The sequence below is a fragment of the Ruditapes philippinarum genome, unplaced genomic scaffold (genome assembly GCF_026571515.1).
Source record: "Ruditapes philippinarum isolate M1 unplaced genomic scaffold, ASM2657151v2 ctg11554_1_1_1_1, whole genome shotgun sequence".
Taxonomy (NCBI): domain Eukaryota; kingdom Metazoa; phylum Mollusca; class Bivalvia; order Venerida; family Veneridae; genus Ruditapes; species Ruditapes philippinarum.
The window spans coordinates 13334-29926 of NW_026867366.1; the positions used below are offsets into that span (position 1 = coordinate 13334).

At 31.7% G+C, this 16593-nt stretch overlaps 2 protein-coding genes across 2 annotated transcripts; one reads left to right on the forward strand and one right to left on the reverse strand.

The window, feature by feature from the left end:
• The first annotated feature begins 77 nt into the window (after nucleotides 1-77).
• LOC132735821 (tRNA (adenine(58)-N(1))-methyltransferase non-catalytic subunit TRM6-like) lies at nucleotides 78-5552 on the forward strand. The gene is made up of 5 exons (XM_060722826.1): nucleotides 78-232; nucleotides 2148-2287; nucleotides 4487-4581; nucleotides 5042-5133; nucleotides 5543-5552. Exons 1-5 carry the CDS (start codon nucleotides 144-146, stop codon nucleotides 5550-5552), a joined length of 426 nt encoding a protein of 141 aa, XP_060578809.1. The 5' UTR covers nucleotides 78-143.
• A 4914-nt stretch (nucleotides 5553-10466) lies between these two features.
• On the reverse strand, nucleotides 10467-14120 carry LOC132735823 (uncharacterized). The gene is made up of 2 exons (XM_060722827.1): nucleotides 13992-14120; nucleotides 10467-12978 (listed from the first exon to the last, which is right to left on the reverse strand). The coding sequence occupies exon 2, from the start codon at nucleotides 12975-12977 to the stop codon at nucleotides 10875-10877; it is 2103 nt and encodes a 700-aa protein (XP_060578810.1). The 5' UTR covers nucleotide 12978; nucleotides 13992-14120; the 3' UTR covers nucleotides 10467-10874.
• Nucleotides 14121-16593: the final 2473 nt, after the last annotated feature.

The window sequence follows — 16593 nt, forward strand, 5'->3', positions numbered from 1 at the left end:
TTTTGCTGGTTCTCGAATTTGTCACCGTCTGATAAACGTAAAATATACAAACTGGAACCAGACTGTGTTGTGCTTAATATCAAACGTGCTTCCGCTAAAAAAGCTAACCGTTCTCTGGGCACAGCAGTTGAAAACTATTAAAGATGAGTAGTCCAGCTGTTGTGAAAGAAGATGATCATATTATTTTAAGGAAAGGGGATAACTTGAGGTTATTCCAAGTTCATAGAAATAGGTAAATTTATCTGATAAGTTTATTCGTGCTCATTTCTTTTCGTACCCAGTATTACTATTAATATTAAAGTTAAATAAAAAAAAATAACCCAGTGTGCTATGCTATATTAAGCAATTGATTGTAATTCTGGGTAGCTTTGTTAAACTTACCCTTTTTTGCGTTTTCATTTTCGTTAAAAGTAAAATAGTTCAACTAATTTTAGATTATTTTTTCGAGATAATTTTTGACAGTTGTACTCTGTTCCTATGATATCACGGGTTCTATGATATCACGGTATTTAGATTTTCTGTGGCTGCTAGTAAAACCAACACACGATGATAATAAATATTTGTAAAACTGGCACACTAAATTCATTTTCATCTGCCAATGAATTTAATTTTGTGAATAATAAATGTATTCATCAAAAGAAAACTATTTTATAAAATCTTCATATTGACAACTATTTCCAGCGATTTTTACCCTTTATAAGTGGTACCGAATAATGGACCCATTCACAATCACAAACGGACCTTCACAATTTTCAGACTGCGTCCGACGGACCCGTTCACAATTCTGATGAAATTTCATAATTCCCATTAATTAAGCCTTAAATAACGTATTATTTCCTCTCTTCGTATAATGATGCTTAAATTTTGCCTGTTGTGCTTTGTTTATCTTAAAATGCGTTTAGCCGACCATGATGTGCGGTGCATTCGCCCTTTAAATTTTTGTACTGTTTAAATACGAAACTTCTAGGGATGAATCAATACCGAAACAAGCGTCTGGTAATTTCTGTAAACATCATTCAAAATGGCTCGTAACAGTAATTACTACATTAAATATATTATATGTTCTTACTGCTGAATAAGATATTCACAAACTTAATTAAAAAATTCACTATTTGTTAAGAAACGACGCTTTTTTCACAATTTTTATGGTACAGTACCCATTCACAATACAGGGGAAAAAAATCGCTGATTTCCATTCATTGTTTTTACACAGTCAATTAAAATATGTTATAATCATATATACTGACATATTGTCAGTTCATATGGTTTGAATTTTATATCAAGTTAACTGTTGGAAGTTTTCCACAACTTATCTTGAAGATTTTGAACCATCTATCCTTCCATACTTGCATTTTGGGGGATTACCGTGATACCATAGTAACGTCCTCTGAAATTACCCAAAATGGCAGACATTGAGAATAGTTTAAAAATGACGTTTAAATTTGATCTTCAGAAATAAATTTTTGACAGACAGTCTTGGATAAGGATCACTTATTAAATAGAAGAAAAACTCATTCATGTAAGATATTTATATTTGAATATTTTACGATAAACGTTAAGTACCGTGATATCATAGAACGCTGAACCCCCGGCTGATGTCTTTCTTATGATGTATGAATTCGAAAGTATAAAAGAATCTTTAAAATGGGTCAAACCAGTCACGTCTAATAAAGTTAGAGATTTTATCATCAGACAGTTCCAGTCAGTATTTTCCATTGCTTCTCAAATGTCTCAAAAACAATCTTGCCTACAAAAACTAAACATATACCTTGTAAGACCACCCCTCCTCCCCAACCTCACCAAGATATTGTAAATACCCCCAAACGGATGATGTATCTGTCAGCAAGAACAGGGTGCTGAAACTCCTTGCCAACCTAAAGATAGACAAAGCTGCAGGTAATTCAGCCAATAGTTCTCAAAGAACTGTCAGAGCATTATTCTGAGGGACCTGGATTCGTCAGGCTGCACATTTTTCTGGCCAAAATATCGCAAATTATCCAAAAGCCTATCCAAAAGACCCTGCTGTTCTATGGGAATCAATGTGATTGGTTCATAAGCTAAATTAATAACTGAAATATACAGTTAAATGATATTTTTTAATTTTTGTGAAGTTCTTTTTAAAAAAATATGTGTGTAATTCTTTTTAGAGATGTATGGTTGGAAAAGAGTAAGTTTAAACTGGATGGAATAATTGGTTTTCCATATGGTTCATTGTTTGAAGTGAAGGATGGTGAGATGGTGAAAATGGAGCGAACTGTTCAGCAAGATACTGATACTTCAGAGGAAGGTATAATAAGAGGGAATATATATCTTCACATCTTGTGGGGAAAATGTATAATATGATACTAGTATGAATGAATTATCAAAATAACTTGATTGAGAAATCTCTGAAACTTGAAAATATAAAAATATAGTTATGATGAAAAAAAAATAAATTCACATTTAATAATTATGTGCCTGAAATAATGTACAGAGAGGCAACTGAGGTCTTCCACCACCAGTAAAGCTGGAAAGTCAACATATGACCAACACTGACAGTCTGTGTAAGTGAGACGTTAAACCCAACCAAAAGAAACTGTGCATGCAGCCGGTTAGCTCTTTGACAGGAGTGTTTGTTTTGGGTCATACTGTCTGCCTCTCACATTCAACATAGGGGTGGCAGGTTTGAACCCTACTCAGGTCTGGTCATGACCATGCTTCTTCACATGGGCACCAGTACTGGTTAACGAGTTCCAAGAAACAGAATTGAAAGTGATTTATATCAGATGAAAGAACTTGTAAGCTCACCTGTCACACAGTGACAGGGTGAGCTTTTGTGATCGCTTTTCGTCCGGCGTCCGTCCGGCATCCATCCGTCCATCCGTCCTTCTGTAAACTTTTACTTTAAATGACATCTCCTCATAAACCACTAAGCCAATTTCATCCAAACCTAATAGGAATGTTCCTTTGGTGGTCACCTTTAAAAATTGTTCAAAGAATTTAATTCCATGCAGAACTCTGGTTACCATGGCAACCGAAAGAAAAAACTTTAAATATCTTCTTTTAAAAAACCCAAAGAGCTAGAGCTTAGATATTTGGCATGAAACATCTTCTAGTGAGTGTCTATCAAGTTCGTTCAAATAAAAGCCCTGGGGTCAAAATTGGCCCCGTCCCAGGGGGTCATTGATTTTCCCTAAATGCTTATAGTAAAAACTTAAAAAATCTTCTTTTAAAGAACCCAGAGAGCTAGAGCTAAGATATTTAGCATGAAACATCTTCTAATGAGTGTCTACCAAGTTTGTTCAAATAAAAGCCCTAGGGTCAAAATTGGCCCCGCCCCAGGGGATCATTGATTTTCCCTATATGCATATAGTAAAAACTTAAAAATCTTCTTTTAAAGAACCCAAAGAGCTAGAGCTAAGATATTTAGCATGAAACATGTTCTAATGGGTGTCTACAAAGTTTGTTTAAATAAAAGCCCTGGGGTCAAAATTGGCCCCGCCCCTGGGGTCATTGATTTTCCTTATATGTGTATAGCAAAAACTTAAAAAAATCTTCTTTGAAAAAACCCAAATAGCTAGAGTTTAGATATTAAGCATGAAACATCTTCTAGTGAGTGTCTACAAAGTTTGTTCAAATAAAAGCCCTGGGGTCAAAATTGGCCCCGCCCTGAGGGTCATTGATTTTCCTTATATGTGTATGGCAAAAACTTAAAAATCTTCTTTGAAAAAACCCAAATAGCTAGAATTTAGATATTAAGCATGAAACATCTTCTAGTAAGTGTCTACAAAGTTTGTTCAAATAAAAGCCCTGGGGTCAAAACTGGCCCCGCCCCAGAGGTGTCATTGTTTTTAATTATATGTATATAGTAAAAACTTAAAAAATCTTCTTTTAAAAAACCCAATGCCAGCTAGAGGTAAGATGTTTAACATGAAACATCTTCTTGTGGGTGTCTACCAAGTTTGTTCAAATAAAAGCCCTTGGGTTTAAATTGGCCCTGCCGGTGGGGGGGGGGTGCATAGGTCATTGTTTTTCATAATATGTGTGTAGTAAAACCTTAACTTCATGAAACATCTTCTAATGGGTGTGTTCCAAGTTTGTTTCCAAATAAAAGCCCTGGGGTTTAAACTGGCCCCGCCCCGGGGGCCTATATACAGGTGAGCGACCTCAGGGCCATCATGGCCCTCTTGTTTTATTATAAAGCTTGGGATGTCCGTGGCCAAGTGGTTAGGGTAATTGACTTCAAACCACTTGCCCTTTGAATCTGGCCAGGGATTTTGAATACTTTCATGTGAGGAAGCTATCCAGCTAACTTACTCAAACCCTTATGTTGGTGGTTCTACTTAGGAGCCAGTTTGTGCCTGAAATAAAACATGGAGGGGGGTCCTAAGGGTTTCCTCCACGAATAAAGCTTGAAAGTCACAATGGGACAATTACTGTGTTCTCTGTTGGTGCAACACTGTTGGTGCAACTCAACCCCCAACAAGTCTGTTTGATATTTTTACAGGAAAAGACAACAGACATTTGCAAGATAAGGACAGTAACCAGAAATTGACACAAGAGGAAATAGAACAGATGAAGAAAGAAGGAGTATCTGGGGATGTACGGGCATATTGTTTTTATCATGTCTTCTTAATACTTATTTTAACATTGACACAGCATCATTATTTGTCCTTATTGTTCATTGAGTTACATTAATGCTGCAATGACCTCTAACATTTTCAATTAACCAGCATCATCCACTAAAAAATATGTGTCAGTTTCACTTTCTTTCAACAGTTAAAGTAAGGGGAGCTTTGTGGGAGTTATGGATGAGCTTTATGAGAGTTATTGTGGAGCTTTATTTGAATTGTTAAAATACCTCGTGTTTAACTTTTGTTGAGATTTTTAGTTTTAGGAAATTAATGATAATAGCCAGTAACTGAACAAACTGAAGCTAACTACCAAAAAGGAACATTTTATATGTATCATATTGTCTGCAAAATAATATACAATGAAATTAAGATGTTGTCATTGATTTTAAGTTTAAAATAATCTTTTTCAAATCTTTTCTTTTTAATAGCATCTTATAGAACAACTGATAGAAAACAGCGCCACCTTCCAGAGTAAAACAGGATATGCACAGGAAAAATGGGTCAAAAAGAAGAAAAAAAAGTAAGCAATAGTATTTAAAATTTTTATAAGACAAAATGTAAATGCATGTACTTATGTCAATTACAATATCATCCTTCTAGGTCTAAAGCATTGTTCTGTTAATTTTTTGTTATAATTCAGACATGAATAAATATTTTGAGTCTTTCTTGACATGTTTTAAACATGATTGAATGAACAGACTCTTACAGTCATGATTCAAATATAAGTGAATAGTTTTGTGTCTGATAGTCTTATTCTTTTCTTGCCATGTTTTAGACATGAGTGTATAGTTTGTTTTTTTGACATGTTTTAGACATGATTGAACAGTTTTAATCTTTTCTTGTCATGTTTCAGACATGAATGTATAGTTAGTTTCTTTCTTGTCATGTTTTAGACATGAATGTATAGTTTGTTTTTTGACATGTTTCAGACATGATTGAACAGTTTTATTCTTTTCTTGTCATGTTTCAGACATGAATGTATAGTTAGTTTCTTTCTTGTCATGTTTTAGACATGAATGTATAGTTTGTTTTTAGCTCGACTTTTCTATGAAAAGGGGAGCTATCCTACTCGCCCCGGCGTCGGCGTCGGCGTTGGCGTCGGCGTTGGCGTCACACCTTGGTTAAGTTTTTCGTACCACCCCACTTTATTTCAGAAGTATTACAAGTATGGCTTTGAAACTTACCATACTTGTTCACCATCATAACCTCCATCTACAGACAAGAGTACATAACTCTGTCAAGGTTTTTGACAGAATTATGGCCCTTTTTTGACTTAGAAAGTGTATTGAGCTTGGTTAAGATTTTTGTACCACCTCACTTTATTTCAAAACCATTGGAGGTATTGCTTTGAAACTGACCATACTTGTTTACCATCACGACCTTCATCAACAGACAAGAGGACATAACTCTGTCAAGGTTTTTGACAGAATTATGCCCCTTTTTGACTTAGAAAATACATTGAATATGGGTAAAATCCACTTATTGCCTTAACCCTTTGAGATATTGCTTTGAAACTTTTAATGCTATTTCACATCATTACCCCATCTGTACGCAAGAGAAGGTAACTCTGTCAAGGATTTGTTTTAAAAATTAAGGCCTTTTATCGACTTAGAATCTTGGTTAAGTTTTTAGTACCAGTCCACTTTTTGACTGAACTGTTTGAGATATTAATTTGAAAGTTGGAATACTTGTTTTACAATCATGATTCCCAAACATGTCCAGGAGAAGGTAATTCTGTCAAAGATTTTATTTGAATTATGGCCCTTAACTGTCAATGTTTTGTATTATAGGCAAGCACTAAAAAACTTAAAAAATCTAAAAAAATTCATTCCTATCCACTTGTTCACTTTACCATAAATTATGTCATATAAACATTGCTGTAATATTCAAGGGTATCAAACAACTAGTTCACTTTAAAAATACAGAGATTCTTGTATTGCCTTTTACTGCAAAAACTTTTTTTATTGGCAAGCAATAAAAAAGTCGAGCGCGCTGTCTTACGGACAGCTCTTGTTTGACATGTTTTAGACATGATTGAACAGTTTTATTCTTTTCTTGTCATGTTTCAGACATGAATGTATAGTTAGTTTCTTTCTTGTCATGTTTTAGACATGAATGTATAGTTTGTTTTTTGACATGTTTTAAACATGATTGAACAGTTTTATTCTTTTCTTGTCATGTTTCAGACATGAATGTATAGTTAGTTTCTTTCTTGTCATGTTTTAGACATGAATGTATAGTTTGTTTTTTGACATGTTTTAGACATGAGTGTATAGTTTGTTTTTAGCTCGACTTTTTTTTTTTTGAAAAAAAAAGTAGAGGTATTGTTATAGTCGGGTCGGCGTTGCCGTTCCCGTTCCCGTCCGCAAACTTGTACCTGTATCATAACTTTTTTATTTCTTGGTGTATTGTCTTCATACTTGGCCACAACAACCCTTGGGACAATATCTTTCAGTAGACCACACTAACCTTGACCTTCATCCATAAATGACCTTGACCTTCAAGGTTAAAAGTCCAATTTTTGCTTGTTCATGCTGTTATTGGCTGTAACTTTGTTATTTTTGAATGGATTGTCTTCAAACTTGAACATAACAATCTTCAAGGATATCCCTTAAAAATAACCAGCCAGACCTTGACCTTCACTCATAAATGACCTTGACTTTGAAGGTCAAATTATTGAAATTTTCATTTTTTTGGCTATTATTGGCTGTAACTTTGTTATTTTTGAATGGATTGTCTTCAAGCTTGAACATAATTATCTTCAGGGATATCCCTTAAAAATAACTAGACAGACCTTGACCTTCACTCATAGATGACTTCCCACTCATAAATGACCTTGACTTTGAAGGTCAAATTATTGAAATATTCATTTTTTTGGCTATTATTGGCTGTAACTTTGTTATTTTTGAATGGATTGTCTTGAAACTTGAACATAATAATCTTCAAAGATAACTGTTAAAAATATACCGAAAGACCTTGACCTTCACTCATTAATGACATTGTCTTTGAAGGTCAAATTATTGAAATTTTCATTGTTTTGGCGGTAACTGACTGTAACTTTGCTATTATTGAAGGGATCAACTTCATATTATAACAGAACAGATCTATCATCATATTCATCATCATCATCATCATCATCATCAACAACAACAACAACAGTGTTTCTATTTATAGAATTGCGTAATGTTTCTATTTATAGAATTGCGTAATGTTTCTATTTATAGAAATTGTGTAATGTTTCTATTTATGGAAATTGCGTAATGTTTCTATTTATGGAAATTGCGTAATGTTTCTATTTATGGAAATTGCGTAATGTTTCTATTTTTAGAAATTGCGTAATGTTTCTATTTTTAGAAATTGTGTAATGTTTTTATTTTAAGAAATTGCGTAATGTTTCTATTTTTAGAAATTGCGTAATGTTTCTATTTTTAGAAATTGCGTAATGTTTCTATTTTTTTTAGAAATTGATGTTTCTATTTTTAGAAATTGCGTAATGTTTTATTTTTAGAAATTGCGTAATGTTGCTATTTTTAGAAATTGCGTAATGTTTCTATTTTTAGCTCGACTATTCGAAGAATATGAGAGCTATTGTAGTCGCGTCGGCATCGGCGTCAGCGTCCGCGTCGGCGTCTGCGTTGGTTACAGTTTTCTGTAAAGTCAAATATCTCAATTATTGCTTGAGATATTCAATTGAAACTTACAATACTTATTTATAGTAACAAGGTACATCAGATTGACAAGTTGGATAACTCTATCTACAATATTGCCAGAATTATGCCCCTTTTTAACTTAGAAATTTTGGTTAAAGTTTTTTATAAAGACAAATATCTCAATTATTGTTTGAGATATTCAATTGAAACTTACAATACTTATTAATAGTAATAAGGTACATCAGATTGACAAGTTGGATAACTCTGCCTACAATATTGACAGAATTATGCCCCTTTTTAACTTAGAAATTTTGGTTAAAGTTTTTGTAAAGACAAATATCTCAATTATTGCTTGAGATATTCAATTGAAACTTACAATACTTATTTATAGTAACAAGGTACATCAGATTGACAAGTTGGATAACTCTGCGTACAATATTGACAGAATTATGCCCGTTTGAAACTTAGAAATTTTGGTTAAAGTTTTTTTGTAAAGTCAAATATCTCAATTATTGCTTGAGATATTCATTTGAAATTTACAATACTTTTTTATAGTAACAATGTACATCATTTTGCTAAAATGCATATCTCTGTCTGCAATATTTGCAGAATTATTTGCCCCTTTGAAACTTAGAGATTTTGGTTAAAGGTTAAAGGTCTTCAAAGATATTTACTTGAAACTTTACACATGTACTTAGGGTTATAATTTGAGGGTCATAATTTTTTGTCACTGACCAAGTTTCATAACTCTATCTTGCATTAAGGCTGATTCATATCCCCTTTTCTACTTAGTCTCTTGGTTAATGTTTACATGCAAGTTTTACATATCTCAATAACTATTAAAGATATTTATTTAAAACTTCACATATGCATTTAGGGTCAGAATTGTAGGTCACTGACAAAGATCCATAATTCTATCTTGCATTTAGGCTGATTTTTCTTCCTTTTTTCAACGTAAAAAATTCATGGTAAAGTTTTGCTTGTAAGCTGTTATCTCCATAACTACTGAAGGGTTTGTGCCTTTTTTGGGACAATTTTATGCATTCATAATAATAAAGCAGTGATTTACTTGATAAAACATCTTAATAACAAGCCTTTGTACCTTTTCTGTCAATTTTATGTATTCATAGGTAATTAGTATTATTATACTCAATAAAGCACCCTTGTGACATTACCTTCCAAATATTCAAGCCAATACTGTATAATTAGACTCTCTGTAAGACCTATAACATGAATTTATAAAAAAAAATTAGCCCTTTTGTGAACTTAAAAAATTTAACAGTATCAAGGCTCTTTTACTATCAAGCAATTAGAATAGTCGAGCGTGCTGTCCTACCGACAGCTCTTGTTAGAAATTGATGTTTCTATTTTTAGAAATTGCGTAATGTTTCTATTTTTAGAAATTGCGTAATGTTTCTATTTTTAGAAATTGCGTAATGTTTCTATTTATGGAAATTGCGTAATGTTTCTATTTATGGAAATTGCGTAATGTTTCTATTTATGGAAATTGCATAATGTTTCTATTTATGGAAATTGCGTAATGTTTCTATTTTTGGATGGAAATTGCGTAATGTTTCTATTTATGGAAATTGCGTAATGTTTTTATTTTTAGAAATTGCATAATGTTTCTATTTTTAGAAATTGCGTAATGTTTCTATTTTTAGTAATTGCGTAATGTTTCTATTTTTAGAAATTGCGTAATGTTTCTATTTTTAGAAATTGCGTAATGTTGCTATTTTTAGAAATTGCGTAATGTTTCTATTTTTAGAAATTGATGTTTCTATTTTTAGAAATTGATGTTTCTATTTTTAGAAATTGCGTAATGTTTATTGCGTAATGTTTCTATTTTTAGAAATTGCGTAATGTTTCTATTTTTAGAAATTGCGTAATGTTTCTATTTTTAGAAATTGCGTAATGTTTTTATTTTTAGAAAATGCGTAATGTTTCTATTTTTAGAAATTGCGTGTTTCTATTTATAGAATTGCGTGTTTCTATTCATATATATATAGAAAATAGATAAACAAAACTAATGTGACAAGACAGACCAACTAAATTTATAAAAAGGAAACGTTAAGATATGTTCAAACCTTTCTATGTTTGCGTTTAGAAAAAGTAAAAAGTCGAGCGTTGCCCCGCCCGGCGGTGGCTCTTGTATATACAGGGAACATAGAATAATAAATAACATCATGGCTATTTACAAATGTTTACAGGGTACAAAATATAAAATAAGAACAATACTTTATATACAAGGTACATTTTATAAAACAAGACTTTTAATAAATATTGCCAACAATAGAAGACTAGCTAAAAACTGTTTTGACTACTGTATCAAATAAATGCTTGGAAAAAACTTCACCTTATAAACCAAAATTTAAAATACATTTTCACGAGCAATACTGGTCCTCTACACAAGATGCTCTAAACTCTCAAATGTAAAGTCTCCTAGTCAATGAAGTTGGAATCTTCTTTCAATTTAACATGTTTAATTGTGTTTCAAAATAATATGTGATAAAAAGTATAATGGCAGGCATTTATTTTGTCATTTGAATCAGTTTGATAATCATATCATTGAAAACTCAAGTCTTCATACTTCCTTTTTTTTGATCCAATTTTATTGGTTAACCAGTAAGCCAGAAAGGAGCTTACATATATGGAAGTTTGCTACATTGTTCCTTGCCCTTTGTTGAAGAGAAAGCATGTAGCATTTTAATGCTACTTGAGGTCTGTTTTCTTGTTCCATACATTGTCCTAAAATGTTGAGAGCTGTTTCTCTATGTTTGAGGTTTTTATCTGTTTCTATGATTCTTATAAGTTTACAAAGTGCTTGTTGTTGATCTTGATGTCTTTGTAGATGTCGGTAGATCTTATATTGTAGGAAGAACAGGAGAGGTAGAGAATCAACTACAGCCCAGTCCATCCAACAGTCATTTGTTCTATGTCTGTGTATCATGTCATCTTGTGTAGATCTGAACATTTCATATTGTAGTTCATGAGGAACACAGTTGATCTCTTCCTGTATGAATCTGACACAAAAAGCTGTAATATGTTTGATACAGTTCTCACTTTGTTCATTACATATCCTCTCGAATTCAGCTGTTGCCGTTGAAGTCTTGTACCAGCAGTTACAGATTGGTAAAACAGGGTTGGAATAATATTGTTGTTCTGTGTGTCTCAGAATTAGTTCAGCTTTCTCCATATCTCCTGTACTGTAAAACACTGAAGCCAATTTAAGTCTGCTAGATGAGATATCTGAGTTTAAACCAGCTGATAGCCAGACCAATGCTTGGGATGGCACTTGATTATTTTCACCAATGCTGGATGATGCTAGGATAGATCCATATGTGGTGAAAAGAAAAGGTGCTAGAAGCTTGAATGCAGCATGTTCTAATCGATTACCATTGTCATTGAAGGCCATTAATTTACCTACAGATAGTTTTATTGTTCTAATGTTTTTATTGTGTAAATGTTTTAAAAAAAGCTGGTGCTGTACACTTATTTCAGTTACAATGCTTATATATGCCCACGTCATAACAGTTTCATATATTTCAAGAGAAGAATGAAAATAATAAACTCCATGTGGTACCCTGTTCAGTTTAACTTGAAGTCTATGAACAAAATCATCAATATCAATACTAAGTAGCCGTTGTCTATCATTCTGTATAAAATCACAAATATTTTTTGAAAGTTCATGTTTTGTCTCAGCTGTGAATTGTCCTGCCATCAAATTATTTTCTGTTATAATGTAATGTGAACAACAGTCATTCTGTACACAACTGTGTAATTCCAATAAACAGTATGTTAAACATGTATATAAATTGTTATCTTTCCATATTTGCGACTCTGTGTTTTCTATACAATGTAATAGAACTGTTTTACACATGAAACTTGATATGTTGATTTCATCTTGAGGATTAAGGAAGGACTTAAGAATCATTTTCAATAGTACATAGCACCTTATTTGTGTTATATTTAGATTGAACATAATACATCTTTCTGTCAATGATGTAGATATTCTCCATTCCAATTCAGGATATTCACTGACCTTACTTCCAGTTGGAACAACAAAACACCCAGTACTGGCTGCATATCTTCTCATCTCTTGTGTTGGCCATCTGCCAAAACCCTGTCTATCTAACCAACCTGATGCTGATTGAGGCCATGATTTACATGGAGCAGCCCACACCATGTCTCTATCACAATTTCCAGCTTGTCCTTGTTCAGCAATAGATGGTCCATGCTGCTGTCGAGCACCCTGAAGAAATTGATTTATGAATGTATTTTTAAACAGTATTCTTCCTCTTCTATCAGTAATATAATGTTCATCAGGAATGACAGTTGCAGGAAGAGGTACATCATTTCTGAGTCGTTGTAAGAAACAATACCCGGGAGTAGTGTTCTCATCCTGTATCATGAGGAAGTTTTCCTTGTCATGTTCCCACTCTGACCAGTCTTGTATTATATTGAAATCATGACTACAGCCTAGCATATCAAAGTCTGAATGAAGTCCTATAGTAGTTGTACCTTCACTTTGACTCCCTAGTAAATAGTCAGATACATTTCTATCAGTTAACCTGTTCATGATATTACCCATATTCTCTCTCAGTATGACTCCTCTTCTTATTCTCATCACCATTCTTTCATTGACACCAATGTCATGTAAAACCTCTGATAACATCAATGATAAGTTTTCTCTGTAGTCAGGTTCTTGAAACATTCTGTAATATATAAGTAAAAGAGAAAATATTTTCAGTCAGCAGTCAAATTAATTTTATCACATGTTACTTATTTATTCTTTATGTCCTAGAACAGAACAGAACAATTGGTTGTGGTATTTTTTCTTCTCAATTATGTAAATTTGAATATTTGTTCTCAGAATTTCGATATAAAGAGACACTAAAATTTAACATTAATTCAATTAATTATTCATGTTACACTTTCTTACATAATTCATTTAAAGCTGCACGCCTCCAGATGAGCCAAAATATTTCAAGAATTTCAAAATTGTGAAAAATGTATTATAATTTTAAGAAAGGTATATATTTATATTTTACACATTATTTTTGGTTTAAGACTGATTTTGCAGTATTTTATCACCATACTTCTACTGCGTTACTAACGCAGGTAGGGTTATTTTTTGCATATGCTGACCACTTTTTTGGTAATTTTCTTGGATTGTAAATGCCGATTGCAACATGTACATCGCTATATTTGTTCACCTCGAAATATTTTACGATTTAAATTCATTTCCAAAATTTTCATGAAAATTAACATGATTCTGGAGGCTTTAATACAAATGACAAAAATTGTGTATATAAAAAAAAGTTTAAAATTACTTTGAATTTTTTATTTAAATTTCTTGAAAATTAATTATGAAGTGAAAATATTTCTTTTCATTTGACCAGATATGTGGAAATTTAGAATTATATGACACCACACTACATACATATTGTAAATAAACATTATAATGTGAAACATAATTATGTTAATGACTAATTAATTGAAATACATAATTCATTTAAACAGTTATTTTCATTTTTGAGATTTATAAAAGGGAGACACAAAAATTAAAACACTGTCTGAAGTATTGCCTGAACTACTTTCTTACCATGGAGCTAAATATAGATAAATATTGTATATAGAATATCTATATATCTGTGTTTCTTACATAATTCATTCTATATACAAGTAGATGTGAAATTGTGTACATGAAATAAAGCTTAAAACTTACTTGATTTATAAGTATTTCATGGAAATAATCAATTAAAACTTGTTTTTTTCCGTTTGACAAAATAAGTGGAAATTTGCTATTTTTACTTCCTCTTTTGGTTTTGAATGAAATGAAAGGGAAATAACTCACTTCCTTTTCCTAACAGTTGTTATGAGAGTTAATTGAATAATGTCCCTTTTAGATTTCATAATAAGTCTGTAAATATAAGGCTTGATTATATGTATAATTTTGTCTATTTAAATAATAGAGAATGTATTAAAACATCATATTTTTTAAAGAAAACCGTTATCATAGTAATTTCAGAATGAAGTAACACTCACAGTTAGTGATAAATACTCTACTCCTTTATTATACAGATTCGCAAACAAAAAAATAATTTGTATTGTCCTGTAATTTTTGTTAATATAACTTAATATAAGAAAAAAGAAGATTAAAGCAGCAATGCCTCCAGAATCATTCTAATTTTCATGAATTTTTGAAAATTTATTTAAATGTATAATATTTTGAGATAACCAGAAGGAAGCAATTTACAACCAACTTGCACTTGCAACCCACATAAATTACCAAAAAGAGGTAAAAATATGCAGTATGAATAGTTATAAATTCTGAAATATCAGTCATTTATCGCATATAGCATGTAAATTATTACTTGATTCTTAAATCTTTTTACTTTTCTAAAATCTTAGTAATTTTTTTCCGATTTTTGCTTTTATTGAAATACTTTGGCTTATCTGGAGGCATGTATGTGATTCATAAAATAAGATAAGATAAGTAAATTTTATTATAGTGACATTGTGTTATGTACATACATAATAACGATACATATTTTTTTACAACACCCGGCCACGTTGGGCCTACAAGTCACAGCAAACTACTTGATAAAGAGGGAACAAAGTATTATCTGAAGATGGAATAAATATTCAACCTGGAATACACTAGTCTTAAAACCTCGAAATGTAGGCGATTGATAAACTTTGTACAAGAGATACCATAGTTATTTTGTTTCAATAATCTCACCATCTATTAAAGAAGAAGTTGTAACATGGTCCAAATGTCATAGTGAAATATTAGTTGTCATGTTTATCACTTGAAGGAAACGTAGCCTGTGAAATATTTGCAGTCATGTTTATCACTTGAAGGAAACATGGTCTGTGAAATATTTTCAGTCATGTTTATCACTTGAAGGAAACATTTGCTGTGCAATATTTGTTGTCATGTTTATCAGTTGAAGGAAACGTAGCCTGTGAAATATTTGCTGTCATTGTTTCTATTTATAGAATTGCATGTTTCTTTTTTTAGAATTGCATGTTTCTATTTAAAGAATTGTGTGTTACTATTTTTAGAATTGCGTGTTTCTATTTATAGAATTGCGTGTTACTATTTTTAGAATTGCGTGTTACTAATTTTAGAATTGCGTGTTTCTATTTATAGAATTGCGTGTTACTATTTTTAGAATTGCATGTTATTATGTTATTTTTTTTAGAATTGCATGTTACTATTTATTGAATTGCGTGTAACTGTTTATAGAATTGCGTGTTACTGTATATAGAATTGCGTGTTACTATATATAGAATTGCGTGTTACTATTTTTAGAATTACGTGTTTCTATTTATAGAATTGCATGTTTCTATTTTTAGAATTGTGTGTTTCTATTTATAGAATTGCGTGTTACTATTTATAGAATTGCGTGTTTTTATTTTTAGAATTGCGTGTTTCTATTTATAGAATTGCGTGTTTCTATTTTTAGAATTGCGTGTTACTATTTTTAGAATTGCGTGTTTCTATTTATAGAATTGCGTGTTACTACTTATAGAATTGCGTGTTGCTATTTATAAAATTGTGCTATTTATAGAATTGCGTGTTACTATTTATAGAATTGCGTGTTTCTAGTGTTACTATTTATAGAATTGTGTGTTACTATTTATAGAATGGCTTGTTACTATTTATAGAAATTGCGTCTATCTATTTATTGAATTGTGTGTTTCTATTTATAGAATTGCGTGTTTCTATTCATAGAGTTGCGTGTTTCTATTCATGTGACAAGACAGACCAACTAAATTTATAAAAAGGAAAGGTTAAGATATGTTCAAGCCTTTCTATGTTTGCTTTTAGAAAAAGTAAAAAGTCTAGCGTTGCCCCCGCCCGGCGGTGGCTCTTGTTTGACATGTTTTAGACATGATTGAACAGTTTTATTCTTTTCTTGTCATGTTTCAGACATTAATGTAAAGTTAGTTTCTTTCTTGTCATGTTTTAGACATGAATGTATAGTTTGTTTCTTTCTTGTCATGTTTTAGACATGAATGTATAGTTAGTTTCTTTCTTGTCATGTTTTAGACATGAATGTATAGTTAGTTTCTTTTCTTGTCATGTTTCAGACATGAATGTATAGATAGTTTCTTTCTTGTCATGTTTTAGACATGAATGTATAGTTAGTTTCTTTTCTTGTCATGTTTCAGACATGATTGAACAGTTTTATTCTTTTCTTGTCATGTTTCAGACATGAATGTATAGGTAGTTCCTTTTTTGTCATGTTTTAGACATGAGTGTATAGTTAGTTTCTTTCTTGTCATGTTTCAGACATGAGTGTATAGTTAGTTTCTTT

Bases quoted from the DNA above. Each gene is read 5' to 3' on its own strand.
- LOC132735821 (XM_060722826.1), top strand. From the start codon at position 144: ATGAGTAGTCCAGCTGTTGTGAAAGAAGATGATCATATTATTTTAAGG. The intron at 233-2,147 runs GTAAATTTATCT...AATTCTTTTTAG, and splicing joins TTCCAAGTTCATAGAAATAG to AGATGTATGGTTGGAAAAGA. The intron at 2,288-4,486 runs GTATAATAAGAG...ATATTTTTACAG, and splicing joins TACTGATACTTCAGAGGAAG to GAAAAGACAACAGACATTTG.
- LOC132735823 (XM_060722827.1), bottom strand. From the start codon at position 12,977: ATGTTTCAAGAACCTGACTACAGAGAAAACTTATCATTGATGTTATCA.